At 33.4% G+C, this 19,873-nt stretch overlaps 1 protein-coding gene across 1 annotated transcript in view; it reads right to left on the reverse strand.

Moving 5' to 3' along the window:
* Positions 1-4,865: 4,865 nt before the first annotated feature.
* PAPLA1 (Phosphatidic Acid Phospholipase A1) overlaps positions 4,866-19,873 on the reverse strand; it is a 162,668-nt gene continuing 147,660 nt past the window's right edge. Inside the window, exons 10-20 of the mRNA XM_073090745.1 lie at positions 16,317-16,475; positions 14,897-15,046; positions 13,491-13,623; positions 12,510-12,618; positions 11,590-11,675; positions 10,875-10,996; positions 10,349-10,420; positions 9,668-9,789; positions 9,144-9,264; positions 8,126-8,150; positions 4,866-7,582 (exon numbers count right to left, since the gene is read on the reverse strand). Coding sequence (XP_072946846.1) covers positions 7,551-7,582; positions 8,126-8,150; positions 9,144-9,264; positions 9,668-9,789; positions 10,349-10,420; positions 10,875-10,996; positions 11,590-11,675; positions 12,510-12,618; positions 13,491-13,623; positions 14,897-15,046; positions 16,317-16,475 — 1,131 coding nt within the window. The 3' untranslated portion in view covers positions 4,866-7,550. The remainder of the gene's footprint in view (positions 7,583-8,125; positions 8,151-9,143; positions 9,265-9,667; positions 9,790-10,348; positions 10,421-10,874; positions 10,997-11,589; positions 11,676-12,509; positions 12,619-13,490; positions 13,624-14,896; positions 15,047-16,316; positions 16,476-19,873) is intronic.

The raw sequence follows: 19,873 nt of genomic DNA on the forward strand, positions 1-19,873 counted from the left end.
TACTTTCAGCAGTACCCTTAAATGTACGATTGTTGCTTGCAAATGCAGCTTTTGGATGCTTAACCCAACAATTAAAAATCCAAAATTGTCATAGTTTCATATTTTAATCGCGTTTTTTGTTACCACGACTTATACCCAACAAATATTAAAAATATTTTGAAGTATCGATTTAAATTCTAATTGATATTGCATATGTACTAGGACCATAAAATAAATGTCTTAAAATTTTGCAATCTTTATAAGTGTTAGTAATTAGTAGGTATTCACAAAAAAACACAATAAAAAGCAATAAAAATAAAGTTGTAATTGTTTCATCCTTTTGTTCAATAAACATTTATCAGATACTCTTTAATTGTTTAATTTCGATTCAGTTTAAATTTTTATTAAGATACTAGCTGACCCCGCAAATGTTGCCATATAAATAAAAAAAAGTTAAGGGTGAACAACCCTTATCACTTAGGGGTATGAAAAATAGTAGCCGATTCTCAGACCTACTGAATATGCATATAAAGGTAAAGCTGAAAATCGGTAAAGCCGTTTCGGAGGAGTACAGTAACTAACATTGTGACACGAGAATTTTATTTATAAGATACGGTTTTAAAAGTGTTAATTAATAACTTATTACAACTTAAATAATTTTATTTCTTTGAGGATGAAGGAAAATAAAAGGACAATGCCCATGAAAGTATGGACCGCCGTCCAGAGTTGCATCAAATTGAAACTTGTTGTGGACGATGTATAATTAACCAAATACTATCACCAATTAATTATTTTTTAGATCAGCACCCGGGTTCTGAAGTTATTTACCGAAATGTTACATAACCTCAATATCGAAAATAGATTGATGGTCGATTAAAACTGATAGTAGGTACCTATAATGTAGTTCGACTAACATATTCCATTTACTTTTAAAGGTAGTAGATAAAAAAAACCTAAAATAATCCTAAAAACCTAAAATAATGAATTCCGAGTATAAAATACCGCCATTTTAATTTTTAAGAGCAACAATCAACATTTCGTCTTATTTTATCTTAAATGGAACCCCCTTGTTCAAAGAAACTATTCTGATCGACAAACTATGTAAAAAAATAAAAAAATAATTTTAATATTACTTTCATTTTGATGCATGAGAAAAATCATTAATCAAAACACTAATAGATCTTATTGTTTTCCGAGTATAAAATTTCGCCATTTTAGTTTTTAAGAACAACAATCAACATTTCGTCTTATTTTATCTTAAATGGAATCCCGTGTTCAAAGAAACTATTCTGACCTACAAATTATGTAAAAAAATCAAAAAATAATTTTAATATTGCTTTCATTTTGACGCATGAGAAAAATCAGTACCAAGAATGGGCATTCTCCTTTGTAATAAGTCTCAAATTTCTAATTTGAAGATATTAAAGTAGTTGTAATCAAGTCTTTGTTGTTCCTCCGTAGTCAAAACATTGATTACAACAGGTATAAAGTACACAGTATTTCATAATAGTGTTGAGAAAATAAAACACAACTTAGTAAAATATAAATTTTATTTTACTACAAACCAAAAATACAATGAGTTTGCCAACACTAATCAGAATAATTAATTTCAATCAACAAAATCAACAAATAATATAAGTTTTCTATATGTTTTACTTTAGAAAAAATAGCACTTTTCAAAATAAGAAAAAAATTAGACTGAAATAATATTTTTATAAGTAAATTGTTGAATCAACAAAAAGTTATGAATTCTCAAATGTCATTTTTTAATTTGGTAAAATGAAATCAATCTAATTTTTTCCACAAAGTGGTTACTTAGACATCAGATTATTATAAGTTAAAATGTTGCAAATTAAAGTATAGGTAAATATACAAAATTTTACATAAAAGAAAGAAAGAAACAATAAAATTATTTCATACAAAAAATAAATAATTTTATTGTTTCTTTCATTTGTCTGAAACAAAAAATAAAATTAATTAATACAAAAATTAGTATAGAAGAAGATATATTGAGTCATGAACAGAAAAGTATTTCTGAAAAAACGTAAACATTTAGTCATATTTTGTAGAACGAAAAGAAAAAATATTTTTCAATAAAAAACCCTTCAAGTTTTGTATATAAAAATCTGATGTCTAATTAAAAAGAAATAAATAAATACGAAAGAAACTAATACTATACGAAAATACAATTTCAACTAATTAATTAGTGATCGAATAATAATAAAAAATAATGTGAATACAACCTATTTTTTAATTTTAGTAAAACATGTACAAGTTGTACGATATTTTGGCGCCAAAAATAGGTATACGGTTACACAATTTTGATATTACAAAATGGCGTATTTATTAATAAGTAACCAAAAGTTTATTTAATAAAGAAAAGTGCAAGATGTGGAATGAACTTCCTCTTTAGGTATTCCCGGAGCGCTATGACATGGGGCTCTTCAAAAAAGGTGCAAAAAGAGCTCTCATACAAAGCCGGCGATGCATTGGCGACTCCTCTGGTGTTGCAAATGTCCATAGGCGATGACTGCTTTCCACCAGGTAGCACGTCTGCTTTATCGTTAAGTTAAACAATATAAAAATGTTAAATGTTAAAGCTAAAAAAACAAAATAATTTCCATATTTCTTAGCATTTTTACGACTGCTTCAACGTTAGTATAACGACCTATAAAAATTAGAATTTATGTTATATGTCAATAAAATTAAAAATTTAAATTATTATTAGAGACTCGTCATAATATTTATTTATTTATTCATTCTTTGTGAACCTTACAGAAATGTAAAGGCACAAAGGCGGACTTAATGCTATATAGCATTCTCTGCCAGTCAGTATGTTAAATATAGTCGTTAAAATTTCCCATTTATCGGTAATTTCGATTTCCTATCTATTGATAATATTTTATGATGGCCATTAGCGTCCCTGATGCACAGAAAATTGGACTATACTTTAGTATAACCAACATTTTCTTTTTAACAAAACCTAATTACATTATAGACATTTACAAACCAAAAAAAATCTGAAAAAAATCCAAAAAATCGTACAACCCACACACGTTTCAGGAATGCGTACATATCACTATTTTTTTATTTTCAGTTAAATATGTCATTACAACTATTAATATCGAAAATTTGCAACAACGAGTTGCTATTAGAAAGTTATTATCGAAAAACAGAAAATAAATAAATAATCTTCGCATAAATCAAAATATTAACAAAGAAAGAAAAAGTTTTTTTTGGAAATTCCATGGACCTCAAACGAATTTTCCAATTTTAGCCCGTGTCATATTTACAAAAGAAATATTTTGTAAATTGAAATTAAAATTAATTTTATAAAAAAAGGAATATTTCTTTTAAATAATAATAAGGAAAGACTATTGAATTGAAATAAAAAAAATATATCTTTTATTTTATTTTAATTAAAGAAAATATAATTTAAAATGTCAGTTCTCACATCCTAATTGGAAGATTTATTAATTTTCTATTTTTTTTTTTTGTAAATATGACAACATATAAATGATACTTTTGACAAGGTTTTACCAAATACGTTATAATAATGGTATAGTCAGCGCCAAACTGCTAGTCCGCTCTGAAGTTGTTGCGAGCAGGTGTAGTCAAACAATTTGCTATGGCGACGCGACTCATTTCTATATTCAGAGCGGACTAGCAGTTTTACGCGGACTATACCGACGTTCTTAGTGATACAAGTGGATTATAATAATTGTACCAAACTAGAAACTAAAATTTGACCTCCAATAAATATTTTTCAAAAAAGATAAGTCCGCCAGTCACGCTATAAGCACGGACCAATCTTTTTCTTTTATACATAAAGATAAAAGAAAAAAGATAGATAAATCCTTGTGTAACATTGTATTGAAGCTCTTGCTTTTGTATTACAGACACACAGCGTGTCAGGCACGTATCGTATCAGACAAAGTAGTACTTTTATCTACCGTAACAGTCGCGCAGACACCGGCTGTCTTACTCAAAATTGTATAGAAAAAATATCATATTGTCTGTTACGGTCCTTGCCTGACACGCCCATTGCCTGTTGATGCAAATCGACATTGTTTGGTACGCTTCAATATTCTGTTTTAGAGGTTATCTGTACTTTTTTGGGTCTGAAAAATCAATATTATATTTTTAAGTAGAATATACATTCCGTTTGCTGTTATATGGTTACTGCCGCCAAATAGACATTTACATTTATATCCCATCAAATACATACGCGTTATTATTTGCGAAATAAGGGTGTTAACACACTAGCGACAGTTCATGTCGACGATTGTCGCAGTCGCTATCTGTGAAATAAGGGTGTTTAAACACTAGTGACAATTAATATCGCCGATTGTCGCAATCGCTACTGAGAAATAAGGGTGTTAACATACTAGCGACAGTTCAAGTCTACGATGGTCTGAGACTGATAACCGAGTACAGTATGCCAATCAAATGTCGCTCATGTGTATCCTTCCTTAATTGGAATGCCTTTTATATTTCATTATGTTTAATTGTAAGTGTATTTGATGTATTTTAGTTAGATATTTAAAAAATGGTGATTTTTGAAAATCGCCATTTTCAATAAAAAGAAATCAAAATAAATTGGCCATTTAAGCCACAGTATTATAATTTAGACATACTTTTAAGTTTATACAGATTTACTTGCCAAATAATCTTAAAAAAATTGGATTCCTTCCATTCAAAATAAAAATTTTCAAAATTTTTGGAATAAAATTCCAAAATTTTACATTACATTTTTAACAATTGTCAATTTCGTAATATATAATATATACCGATAATATACAATTTTAGTTTTTTTTTAATTTATAAAAAGTTATCAATACTACAACAACGTTACAAATATTTTTTTATTTTTTAATTTCCCAAAAAAAAAAATGGTGCGTTTTTCGTACATTTACATCTAAACAGTTATAATTGTAATTCTCAAATGTTATACGATATCTATGTAATGGTTAATAAAATATTATGTAAATTGTTTCAATAAAAATTGTCATAAACGTACATTATATTTCCCTCTCGTTCGTTATTTACGGGTAAGAACGAGAGACACACACAAAAGGTAGCGTAAATTACATTTTTAGTGAAACAAATTATATATAGAATTATACAATGACAAAGTTTTACATGAAATTATACAAAATTAGTTTGAAACTAAATCGAAAAGAAAATCATTTATAATTTCAAATGTTAATAAATTGCTCTTTTTTGCAACATAATTCATATATAATTAAAATACGTTTAAAACGAAGCTTTTTTAAATATTTATTTCAATAATATTGTATGAAAATGAAAAAAAATGTAAATTTCTTAAATAATAAATTATTTTAAAGTACATTTTGTATAATTCCATGTGAAATGTATATTTATACATATACAAATCTCAAATGTCTGTAGTTTCTAAGTATAAGTAGTGAATGATCGATAAAGACCATCTTTTACAATTTTAGTTAATATGTAAAATGTATTTTTGACACACAGTCATATGTCAAAAATACTTTTTACTACCTAAACATGTATATATTACACATATATGATTCTCGAAGTATACGTATAAGAATCATATTATACAATTTTAGTTAATGTGTAAAATCTATTTTTTGACATATGACCGATGTTACTGTCTAAAAAATGTATATATTATACATATACAATTCCCGAACCGTCGAATTCTAAGTATAAATAGACAATCATTGATTATAATTGTTATACGTATAAGAATCATATTATACCATTTTAGTTAATGTGTAAAATGTATTTTTTGACATATGACCGATGTTACTGTCTAAAAAATGTATATATTATACATATACAATTCCCGAATGTCAATTTCTAAGTATAAATAGACAATCATTGATTATAACTGTTATAAGTATACCAATTATATTATACAATTTTAGTCAATATGAATATGTGTTCTGACATATTATGATCGATAGAACCGCCTTTTTAGCAAGTTTAGTCGATTTAATCCCGTTATTTATAATCAATCTATCCATTGTCTACCAAAGATCAATGCTTGATCATATCTTAAAATACTAGAATTAGTCAAATTTCGATCTTCAATAGGTAAATTGTAAAGATTGAGTATCAACAACTGCTGTTAGTAAGTATTAACATCGTATTTTTTGATATATGACCAACTTCAACTAAATTTAGTCAATCTTTAGTGTGTATTTAACCACTTTTTAGTATGTAAAACTAACTCTTTACACTCATAGATATTCATTCAAGTATCAAGTAAGATAAAAGTTACGAAAACTTTAGTCATTTTAAGCCCCCCCTACCCCCCTCCTTTGTCATCGAAAATGAACGAAAATTCCCCCTCTTATCAGCGAAACTAAGCAAAATTCTTGACTACCTCAAATTTACCTAAACATTAGTAGAATCTACGAAATATTGCATTTAAAAGTTGGAACGCATCGGATAAATATGTCTCCCTTACCACACTTCAAACCAGAACACAGCAGCTTAACACTGCTGTTATAACGGAAATCGGTGTGACGGTGGTGCCACCGGACGAACCACAGAGGGTTCTATCACCTTGGGAATTAAATATTGCTGACGTAATTATCCGGACCCCCTGACCCCCAAATTAACAAAAACAAAGTGAAGACCCCCAAACCCCCTTTGGTGTTTACGTAATACTTGAACGATTGCTACCCACAATAGGACCTTAGGATCATGGGTGCTATAAACACACACATAGACAACACAAACACCCACAGAAATCTATATTACTTTATACCCATTTTGTCTACTAAAGATCAACTAATCTGGTAGGTGTATATTTATTATTAATAATTTATTTATTTATTTATTCTTTATGAACCTTACAAAAATGTAAAGGCACAAAGGCGGACTTAATGCTACAAAGCATTCTCTGCCAGTCCACCTTCGGGTAGTGAGATGGCGGCATAAAGAAAATAATATAATATAAAATATATACAATATAAATACATACTATATACATCCGTAAATAAAGAAAAAATGCTATACCTATTTAATTCATTGCATGTCTACGTTTAAAATATGTGCACGAAGTTTCTTTAATAATCAATCTATCCAATGTTTTGCTTACTAACGATAACGATTTCGATCTTTCGTAGACAAAACTTGGATAGCTTGATTTTCAATAAGTAACTAAAGGGATAACTAAAGTTGTATAATTTCTGCCTACGCAGAAATTTTCCATTTTTAGTCTTTGGTAAGCAAAACATTAGATAGATTGATTATCAATAATGGAAATCAATATTAGGTTTGATTGTATAACAATCGGGTGGTACAAACGTTACAATGTCGGTTTGAGAATACATGGGTTACGAGTTCGATTCCCGGCCAAACAAGCATCTACTTTTAAATTTAGATATATTTTCTGTATGTAGGTGTTTCTGTATGTCTGTGTGTCCATGGCACCCTTGTCACAAAAATCCAATTATGAAGCTATGAGTGTTAAAAGCATAATTTATGTATGTTGTTTCACACAAACGTATGAAATGTGTTCGTGTGTATGTCTGTCTTCGTGTTTATATATATCGAGTTATATATTTATTATGTCATGAGCTGCCTCTGCTGGTGGATGGACTTTCTGAAAAAATATATAAATAAATTTATATAAATGTTATTGAATTTTTAATCGACTGTGGAAAATATTTTTTTATAATATAGGAGTAGCAGACGAGCATGCAGTCCACCTGATGGTAAGTGGCTACTGCCGCCCATGGACATCTGTAATCAACTCCAGATAGGATTAGATATTCCTAGCTACGTTCCTTCCAGCTTAGTCCTCAGGGGTAACGATGAATCTGTGGCCGACCTCAAGTAGTAATATGTAATCCTATCTGGGGTTGATTACAGATAAAAAAAAAGTCTCATACAACACAGGGTTTAATATAACAACTAACGAAGAAAATTAAATAAATGATTGTAATAATAATATAATTATTAGAATTAATAGTTTTATGCACTTCTGAATTTTCTAAGTAATGAGTATATTAGAAATTAATTATCACTTGCTTAAACGGTGAAGGAAAACATCGTGAGGAAGCCTGCTTACCTGAGATTTTTCAAAAAGTTCTTAAACGTATGAATTCAAAATTAAATCAACTAAATATTTTATTTTAAGACTTGCCTGCTGCAGCTAGGAAGGTGTCGTCCTGAAAATAAGAAAAATAATATAAAAGACTAGTAGTGCCCGCGGCTTCGCCCGCGTTTTAATAAACGTAACATGACATACGTATAACTGAAAATTTGCGCCACTGTCGAAAATTAGTTGTACCAACTCAGAAACCTTCGTGGACTCATGCACAAAAACCTTTTCCCACGGACTAAATTATGAATCTAAACCATTCTCAAGTCCCCTTGAACACACACAACAAATTTCATCAAAATCAGTCCAGTCGTTTAGGAGGAGTTCAGTGACATACACATGCACATAAGAAATATATATATAAAGAATAAAACAATTTGAAATAAAAAGTGTAGGTAAGTTGTGAATGTATGTCTTTCTCTCTCTATTGTTTGTTGTCTCATTCTCTCTCTGAATACATCGCTATCTATCTCTTTGCCTGTGTGCGTATGACTCGCTTTATATGTATTCGTCTCTCTCTACATATGTATATCTCCTACGTGACTGCGTGAATATCACTCCCTCTCTCTCTCTCTCTATTTATGAATGTGTGTGTATTTTTCTCTATGTGTACGCGTGGTGTATGTGTGTCTCTCTCTGAGTATGCGTGTGTACGTATAGCTTTGTCTCTAGATATGTATGTGCGAATCTTTCTCTTTCTATGTGTCTTTGTGTGTATCTGTCTCCCTCCCCTCTTCGCCATTCTTCTCCAATCTTCATTCTTCTCAAAGTGCTGTACTCCACACCAATACGTGACTGTGCATGAATATCTCTATGCGTGCACTATTCTCTCTCCCTCTCTCTCTCCCACTCTCCTCAACAGTCCTGTACCTTACACCAGTACGTGCTCTTCATTCGCGTACAAGTCTATCTTCCTCCCTTTCTGTCTAACTCTCTTGTTCCCACTCAGCCATTATTTTCCTCAATAGTCCTTTACCCTGCACCAGCACTTCACCTTTCGTGTACAAGTCTCTCTCTCTCATTCTCTCTCTACCTCCCTCTCCCTCTCTCTGCCACTCACCTCCTCAACAGTCCTGGTCCTCTCCACAGACAGCGACTGTTGTGGCACACTGCAGTCGGGCCTCACACCAATAGAGTCGTATATCTCTCGGAGGATCAACAGCATCGTGTCCTCCGACTCCCTGTAATATAACAGAGGGAATGAGGAATCTTCATTGTATACATGGAAAATGAAATAATGTTCTTTTTTTTAATATAGGAGTAGCAGACGAGCATACAGTCCATCTAATGGTAAGTGCTGCCGCCCATGGACATCTGTAATCAATCTCAGATAGGATTAGTTTCCTGCCTGAGTTCGGCCACAGATGCGCCGCTAACACTGATGACTAAGCTGGAACGCCTCAGATAAGTATGTCTCTTACCACACTTCAAACCAGAACACAGCAGCTTAACACTGCTGTTATAATGCACATAGGTGTTGCAGTGGTGCTGTGGGAGGTGGTTAGGCTAACCACTATTTTTATAAAAAATGCCTCAAACTCCAACCGGGCATCGAACCCAAAACCACACCAAGCCAATACTTACCAATAACAAACATGACTCCTCATGGCGAATAAATATTCATTGATCATTTCGAACGGAGCCTCCTGTAGCACATAGTCGATACGTCGGCCGGCGTTCAGCTTGCCCAGCATGTCCGGTGTGGCCTGCGTGGGGAGACTAAACTTAGTTATGCGTGACTAAAGTTAGTTTCTTACGAATTTAGCTTAGTTGAGTTTTAACTAAGTTTAGTTCGCGTAAAACTAAAGTTAGTTATATTGACTAAAGTTAGTTATGGTGGAACTAAGTTAAGTTGGGTTGAAACTAAGTTAAGTTGGTGTGAAACTAATGTTAGTTAAATTGACTAAGGTTAGTAAGTTCGAACTTAGCTTAGTTTCGAAAAACTAAACTTAACGTTAAAACTAGAAATAGTTTTAGATAACTAAGATTCATTAGGTTCTAACTAAAATTAACTTATTTAGTTACTTATTAACTATAAACTTATTTAGTTAGTTCGGAACAAAATTGGGTCTTAACGGTCAAACATCAACATACAGTTAAAAACATCAAAACATTTAACTAAATAAAACTTTAATTTATATGTATATATAATATACATTTTATATAGTTGAATTTTAGTCAAGTGAAACCACATTTAGTTAAATACGCGTTAAATTTCACTAATTTAATTATTTCTTTACAAAGTTGTATTCAATATATTCTCACCAGAGCAGCTTCATTCATTTCTTCCTTCCTCTCTTCATCAGACTCTTCCTTCTCCATTTCTTCTTCAACAACCTGAAATTAAATAATATTTTACATCATACTTATTCACATTTATATATTGTGGTTGAATATTTTGCACTTTTTAATAAAAAAGTAGAAAATTAAATATATACGGATATTGGTTTTTGCTACATTATTATTATTTACCTCAATGCAATTTTATGAAAAAACTATTTTAGTCACAAATTATCTATGAATCAAAATAACCTTATTCCCCCATAACCCAAAAGCCTCTTATTTCCTCAAATTCATCAATCAATTCCCCAAAACCCCAATTTCCCAAAACACCCCCGCATCCCCCATCTTCCTTAACTTCTCAACTCCCCACCCCCTTCTCAACTCAGTCTCATTATGCTCCCCTATTTTTCCAGCCAGACAGCGGCTGTGCTTTGTTACCCTCAAAACCCATATTCCCCCATTTCTCCCACTATCCCCCAATGCTCCCGCAATCCCCCCCCCCCCCTACCTTCTCGAGGTGCTGGTCGGGCGGAGGCTGCGTCTTCCACATGCTGGACCAGGTGCTGCGGATGGACTCGATGATCTTCTGCTTGATGTCCGCGCCCACTCGGGCCATCGTGTCTTTCAGTTCTGGAAATAATATTATTTCACATCAGAATAATATTATTTATTGTATGTCAACCCGCGAGTAATATTATTTGACATCAGAATAATATTATTTATTGTATGTTAACCCGCAAGTAATATTATTTCACATCAGAATAATATTATTTATTGTATGTTAACCCGCAAGTAATATTATTTCACATCAGAATAATATTATTTATTGTATGTTAACCCGCAAGTAATATTATTTCACATCAGAATAATATTATTTATTGTATGTTAACCCGCAAGTAATATTATTTCACATCAGAATAATATTATGTATTGTATGTCAACCCGCGAGTAATATTATTTCACATCAGAATAACCGAGAAAACAACTATTTATTTTATAAAACCCACCTGACCCGTGACCCACGATACCCGTCAGAGGCGCATTGGGTTCCGGATTCGATTCCCTTTTTAATATTTAGAATTTATTTTTTAATATTTAGGAGCCAACTTTATGATGTCGACTTTTCACATACAATTTTTTCCACAAAAAAGTATAATTAAAAAAATAAAAAATCTTAAATATATTTTACAAAAAAACGAATAATTTTATGTTTTTTTTTTTACCTAAATGCATTCTCTTTCTGCCCTTGTGGTGCGGTATGAGATGTGGTTTGATATCTCTCAAATCCGGATTGATCATGGGTTCGATTCTGTGAAAATAAAATAACATTTTTTATTATCACAATATTCTTAAAGGTTCCACTTTTCGTCCAAAGGCACTATTGTCACACCTATTTCTGTTATAACAGCAGTGTTAAGCGCTGCTGTGTTCTGGTTTGAAGTGTGGTAAGAGACATACTTATCCGAGGCGTTCCAACTTAGTCCTCAGGGGTAACGCATCTGTGGACGACCGTAGTTAGGAATCTGATCTTATCTGGGGTTTAACAGATATCCATACAACAGTAGTTTACCATCAGGTGGACTGCATGCTCGTCTGCTACTTCTATATTATATAAAAACGTTCCAGTTTAGTTCCCTAGGATATCGGCACATCTGTGGCCGAAAACTTATCCTATCTGGGGTTGAACATTGATGTCCATAGGCAGTACTATCAAATGGACTGCATGCTCGTCTGCTACTCCTATGTTATAAAAAAATGTGTAATTTGTAATTTTATAGAAAACGTATATATTGAGGCTGCTAGAACCAGAGTGGCCTAACTGCATTTTAATGACTTGACCTATCTGAATTTTCATAATTAAAACATATTGCACACTTTTACTTTCCTCCATATCTATACCTTAATTCGCAAATCAGCCAACTCAACTTTTTGTCAAAATTTTTTTTTATTAATTTTGATTTCGTTCAACGCCATTTATAATAATAAAAAAAAAAAACATTTTAACAAAAAGTGGAGTTGGCTGATTTGCGAATTAAGGTATCGATATTGTAAATCATATGTTTTGTAGTTAGACTACTCTGGTTATAACAGCCTCATAATAATAAATATATATAATAATAAAGTTAAAGTATTTATTTCTTACCTGTAAGCAATGGGGTCATACGGATGGAAGATATTGAAGAAATTCTTGCAAGTGGGCAGACAGAAGTTCTGTCCTAATGTTTCCACACCTCGTATGCATTCGAAAATAGCTGAAAACAAAAATAAATAATTGAGTTTTTTTTTATTGAAGCTTAAACGTTACATTTCTCACGAGGTTTTGCCCGCGGCTTCGCTGGCGTTACGAAGTAATATTTTCATCCCCTATTTTATTCCCTTGGGGGTAGAATTGATCAAAATCCTTTCTTAGCGGATGCCTACGTCATAACATCTACCTGCATGCCAAGTTTCAGCCCGATCCGTCCAGTGGTTTGGCTGTGCGTTGATAGATCACTACGTCAGGCAGTCACCTTTGAGTTATATATATTTAGATTTAAGTGTAGCATAAAAACTAAAAAAAAGGTTTCTACGCTCACAGGACTAGAATTCCCTGTGTCGTGAGTACCATGGACCAAAAATAAACATAGAAATTCATCATTTACATATTTGCCTAGCCGGGAATCGAATCCCGCACCCTTTGCGCGTCACACCAGTATGGTCACCGTTTCGCCATGCGTATAGGACAGAATTGAGAATTCCACAAAAAAAAATACAAAAATGAAATTTAACTACTTATGGCTATATATTTTTAAAGGTATTTTATGTGAAACATCTATAGCCGCACGTAAAACCGATTTCTGGCGTGGCGACGCATGCCGTGGCGACGGTGGTATATATATACAGTCTATATGCAGTAGTGTGTACGGTGTGGCGACGCGTCGCCATGCGCAAAAATATTTTATCATTATGACATATTTAGTTCCTATCACAATATGTTCTTCTCTGCATATTACTTTTACAAAATAATGTCGATGTTTTACATCTGCCAGGCGTCCCGTGACGGCTCACATTGTTTTTTTTTAATTAAATGATTATTTCTTATGAAGTTTATGCTAAAGTTAATATTGCTTAGTATAATACTCACCAATAGGGCTCCCCAGGGCGTACAGGGCATCGGGAACAAAGTCCAGACTAGGGTACTTGACCAGCGGCTGGCCGATGCCCGCTGAACTCTCCACGTACTGCTTGCGAGCGGAGCCCGGGGGCGGAGTCCCTTTCTAGAAGAGAAACACATACATAGGTTATTGTTACTAGAATGATTGGTTTTACAATCTTTATATATATATATTTCTTATGTGCGTGTGTATGTCATTGAACTCCTCCTAAACGACTGGACTGAATTTTGATGAAATTTGTTATGTGTGTTCAAGGGGACTTGAGAATGTTTTAGATTCATATATATCATATTATTTCTTTAAAATGCGGGCGAAACCGCGGGCACCACTAGTTGTTCTATAAAAATCATTTACAATTGTAGAAACACATGAACCCACAATGGGTGTAGCAATGAATATGAGAGCGGCCGATTTATATTTACAATTAAATATTGATATCAGATTTACAACATTATTTAATTTAATTAGTATTTATTTCTTTGTTAATAATAATAATAATGTTATTTGTTTCGTATTTTAGTTTTCTAAATATTCGCTTAATTTGTAATATGCATTTTTTATTAAGAATTCCTTTAGGTTGGCGTAGAACTCCTTGTCGTTTTTGGTTGATCTTATATTTTCTGGCAATTTATCATAAATTTTTACGCACATGAAATTAGGCCCAGTGCTATAAATTTTAAGTTTGGCAGTTGGTAATAATAATTTATTTTTCTGTCGACTCTGATATCGTTGGAGGCACTCCTCTCGTTTTTGAAAAAACTGCGGGTACTGCTTTACAAATTTGCATACTTCCATAATGTATACTGCTGTCAGTGTGAGTATTCGATTTTTAATAAAATAAGGTTTGCAACTTTCCTTAATGTTTTCCAGGATACGTACGCATTTTTATTTGTAGGTCGAAAGCATGAAGGACAGAGATAGACGTACGTTCGTTTATTAGTAGAAAATATAAGTGTGCTTTTCGGTGTGTGAATTTGAATGTGTGTACGTTTGGTGTTAGTACGTAAGTTCGTGTGTTCGTATGCGTGTTTTTGTGTTTAAGTTCGAGTGTGCGTATGTCTCTCTCTCTGTGTTGTGTGTGTGTGTGTGTTACCGAGTGTGCGTGTGTACGTGCACGTGCGTGTGAGTGACTGTGTGTGTATGAGCATGCGTGCGTACGTATGTGTGTGTTTCTATGTGTGCGCGCGTACGAGTGTGTATATGGGCGCTTGCGCGTGTTTGTGCCTGTGTGTGTCGGTTTGTGTATATGCGTACATTCGTGTGCGTACGTGAACCTGTGTGTGTTTTTGTGCGTGTCTCTGTGTCTGCCTGCGAGTGTGTCTATGTGTGTTTGAGCGTATTTACGTGTGTGTGTCTAGCACTACTATACACTCACCGCAGGCGCCTGATGGCACAGCAGGTCGTACAGTATCACACTGCCCAGTGAGTGGCCACCGAGCGACACGCCGCCCTTGAACTCGGGGTTGCGTCGCTTGAACAGGCTGTATATGCGGTTCAGCTCGCGGCACACAGTGTCTATTATGTACTGTGAAAAAAAAACCTTATTAAATTACTTTAAAACAATAATCTATTATACAATTTATGAAAAAATACTTTCATTAATAATAATGTGATAACTTTTCGAAACTTGTCAAGATATAGTGCTACACGTTTCTGATTTAATCTATAGAAGTTTTCACAGCACCTTGAAAGTGGTAGAACTCTCTGTGGTTCGACTCCGGCGGCACCACCCCCACACCTATTTCTGTTATAACAGCAGTGTTAAGCGCTGCTGTGTTCTGGTTTGAAGGGTGTGGTAAGGATTTATCCGAGGTGTTCCAGGGGCTCAGGCTTCCTTAGTCCTCAGGGGCAACGGTACCTCTGTGGCCGACCTCAGGTAGAAATATCTAATCCTATCTGGGGTTGATTACAGATGTCCATATGGCAATAACTTACCATCGAGTGGACTGCATGCTCGTCTGCTACCTACTACTATATTATAAAAAAAAACTAGAGATGCGCCCAATAGTGGTTTCACCGAATAACCGAATACCGAATAATATTCGGTTTAACCTTTACCGAACCGAATATTCGGCCGAATTATTCGGTTTTCCATTTCTTAATGTCTATTTGCCAGTTATGTGTGTTGATTAACACTTTGAAATGGTCATTTGAGATTTAAAAATAAATACTGGTTTGTAAAATAAATGTTGACTACACTATCTATAGATTAAGTAATAAATGTGTTGACTTGAGGTTTCAAAATAAATGCTTGAAGTTTAATTGCTTTATTTTATTAGCTTTATTCAACACATTATTAATAGGATTTGGGTTTGTCATATAACATAACATAAATCTTACATACGAAGTCTTGTGTTTTAGTCCTGTACCATGTCTTGTACAAAAGAAAATAGAAATACTCGAACCGAATATCGGCATCAAAACCGAATAATTCGGCCGAATACAAATAGCAAAAATGATGCCGAATACGCCGAATACCGAATACCAAACGACATCTCTAAAAAAAACAATGGGTAGAAATGAGTGGTTTAGTCACCTGGCTGTAAAAAAATCTTGTCTAGGGCTTTACTACTAAGACACTGAGTGGGTGAAAATGGGTGGTTTTATTATTAAAACACAGGGTGTGTGGAAATGGGTGGTTTTATTACCTGGCTGTAAACAGATCTGTTCTAGGGCTGTATTACTAAGATACAGGATGAGTAGAAATGGGTGGTTTTGTTACCTGGCTGAAAACAGATCTGTTCTAGGGCTATATCACTAAGATACAGGATGGGTGGAAATGGGTGGTTTTTTACCTGACTGTAAACAGGACTAGTGTAGAAAAGCGCATCGAGTATCGTGTCGTTGGTGAAGCCTCGGAGTCTCGGGATCGATTCCAGGGTCACTGCGGCTAACCGTCGATCCACACCAGTCTCCCGGGAATGGAGGCTCGCGTGCCAGGATATTGGAAGCACCTGGGGGATTAAATATAACATATTTATCAAATTTAGCACTTAAAAAAAATGTTTTTACTTTAAAATTAAGATTTTTAAAACTAGAATTTACTAAATTTGTCAATAAATAGAACGATTTTTAATATTATCAGTGGCGATTCGTAACAATATGTACATAATGTAATATGTATAGCTATAAATATATTGCTACATTTTCACGCCCTAAGTACATAAGGGAACGTACCCATACTACGTGCCCCATTTAGGGGGTGGGGGAGGTCTTTAAAATGTCACGCTAAGTCACAGGAGCGGGGGGGGGGGGCTTAGATTTTTGTCACGTAGTACAATTCATCGAGAGAAATCTCGCAAGCAAGCAAGTCGACGAGAATCCGTGCTACAGGCGTATACAATAACGTCGTTGTACGATCGGCTACTTTTGTACGTCGCGTGCACAGTTGCACAGTTCCCGTTTTTTTTTGCTCGTCGCGCCATTTCATGACACGTTTAAGGCATACCTAATCCCAAATTTACCTAGTACAACCCATCTCTACGTAGTACTACGTAGTTGAGGAGGGAGGGGGGGGGTCTTAGCATATACTACGGGTGGTCACGGGAGGGGGGGAGGGGTCACGTAGTATGGGTAAGTTCCCTAACCGAGTGTCATGAAATTATGTACACACGTTGTCAGGGGTTCAGAACGGGAGATAGAGAACCTTTTATACCAAAAATAATTATAGTTCAAAAACTAACAACCACGCTACAATCGCACAAGGAGAATAATTAATCCTGATTCCTGACGATCCTGATGAGGAGAATGGGATACAATTATCAAAATCGTGTATTGTCGTAGATTCTTGATAATTGTTCAACATTTTAAATCAATCGGACCGTTCAAAGTGGGTAAAAATCGAGTTCAAAGATTCCGTTACATACATACATACATACATACAGGTCAAGCTAATAAAGGCGTGGTAAAAAGTACCGTTCTCAAGGCATATATAAATACACCTGACTACGAGCGAACTCGCGGGTAGATTTAACTATTACTATATTAAATATACAGGGTGAATTTTTCAAACGGGCCTTCAGGGCCAAATCCCAAACTATGATGAGGATTAGCAAAAAATGCTGAAAGGAGTTACGAGGCCGATTTTGATAAAAACTAAAACGGCATCATTCGTTTTTTTAAATATCTTTTTCGCTAGCCGGGAATCGAACGAGTTCATTTTGAAAAAATATACACCCTCTATATTATTTCACTATCTGATAGTGTCGCTTATAAGGATCAAATTCTGGAAAGTAATATTATGTGATAAATCATCGGAAACTGATTTTTTTAAAGAAAAACATATTTTTTCATACATTGGCATACTTAGCCATACATAACATATGACTTTTGTTCAATCCTTAAGAACTATACGTAAGTCATAACATCGAAGAATTTGTTGGTTAATCAACTTATTCTTCGATGTTAAGACCATGGCATACGGCTTAGTACGAGAATGTAATAGGTTGGCAACTAAGTTCCCGCCGTTTTTAGGATTTATTTTTTAATAAAAACAGGTAACTGATTAATTAGTAAATACTTATTGTTTGTTGTTTACATCTTCGTTTTAATGTTAAATATGATTTTCTATAACTCTTTATTTAGTAATCACTCGGTTTTGACTCGAAAAAGTCCTTCTCGCAAATTGTCAACTTTACATCTGTACCAAACGAAGTTCCGCGCATAGCAAGTTGAAAATCTATCTATCTAATGGTCGTAAAAATAACTTTAGCTAAGTTGAACATAAAAATATAAATTCTTCAAGAACTAAACTTTCGCTTTCGAATGATTTGAAAATTAGACCACAAAAATTTGTTGATACGCGAAATGTATAAATTAATGCATGGCGGGAACTTAACTGCCAAATTAATATGGAAAAACATGTATTTTCTTAAAATCGAGGCTTTTCCTTTAGTTTGCCATTTATCATTACTTCCCAGAATTTGATCCTTATCAGCAACACTATCGGATAGTGGAATAATATAGAGGGTGTATTTTTTTTTCAAAATGAACTAGTTCGATTCCCGGCTAGGGAAAAAGATATTTAAAAAAAGTAATGATGCAATTTTAGTTTTTATCAAAATCGGCCTCGTAAGTCCTTTCAGCATTTTTCACTACACCTTATTGTTTCGGATTTGGCCCTGAAGGCCCGTTTGAAAAATTCACCCTGTATACAACATACAAATGTATTTTTTATTATTTTAACTTCATTTATTAAAAAAATCTCGAAATATATATATATATTTAATTTAAACGGTTTCCCCTATAAAAATACTTCTTTTTTTATGCGATTATTCTAAAGCACCGATGTATTATATGTCTATATGAGTGTATTTTTCATTAGATAATTTCATAAAGGTGTTTTACTCTAAATACTAAAATTTATTATTATAAACAATATATTATGTAAAAATAAAACATTATTAATTAAACTAAAATAAATTAAAGTATAAACTATTGAAAATATATTTATTATATATAGATCATATTTAACACGCTGTCTACGCCGTTATCCAACGAAATATATTGAATGCCGAATACAGAAATACGTACTAAACCAACATTTATTTCAATTATTTTTTACTTTGTAGTGACATAGAAGTCGGTTGTATTTTTTGTTACAATGTTTATACCCTTTTTAGTGATGACATACTAACTTTTATATTAATATAATCTTATATATAAAATTCTCGTGTCACAATGTTAGTTACCGTACTCCTTCGAAACGGCTTGACCGATTTTCGCCAAATTTTATATGCATATTCAGTGGGTGTGAGAATCGGCTACTATATATTTTTCATACCCCTAAGTGATAAGGGTTGTTCACACTTAACATTTTTTATTTATATGGCAACACGACGTTTGCCGGGTCAGTTAGTATTAATATAATCTTTATATATATATTTCTTATGTGCGTGTGTATGTCACTGAACTCCTCCTAAACGACTGGACTGATTTTGATGAAATCTGTTGCGTGTGTTCAAGGGGACTTGAGAATGGTTTAAATTCACAATTTAGTCCGTGGGAAAAGGTTTTTTTAATTAATCTTTAATTCGTAAGTAAACTCGGAAACTATAAACCGTAAATAAAATCGGAAACTATGCATTTGATCAAGTGACGATCTTTAGCAAAGTTGTTGTCCAAGAGCCCACGAGGGTTTGGGAGTTGGTAAGACCAATTTTCGACAGATGGCACCACTGTCATTCCAAGGCAGGTACACATTTTCCGTTTTATGTATCCCATATTATTTCTTTAAAATGCAGGCGAAGCCGCGGGCACCACTAGTATACAATAAATAAAAATACTTATTGACAAAACTTACAAACGCACTAGTCGCCCCTACAATATTTCAAAGGTCCCCTCGACTTCTCAA

The sequence above is a fragment of the Epargyreus clarus genome, unplaced genomic scaffold, assembly GCF_041222505.1.
Source record: "Epargyreus clarus isolate Ecla_fem2 unplaced genomic scaffold, WU_Ecla_fem_2.2 ptg000033l, whole genome shotgun sequence".
In the NCBI taxonomy this organism is placed as follows: Eukaryota; Metazoa; Arthropoda; class Insecta; order Lepidoptera; family Hesperiidae; genus Epargyreus; species Epargyreus clarus.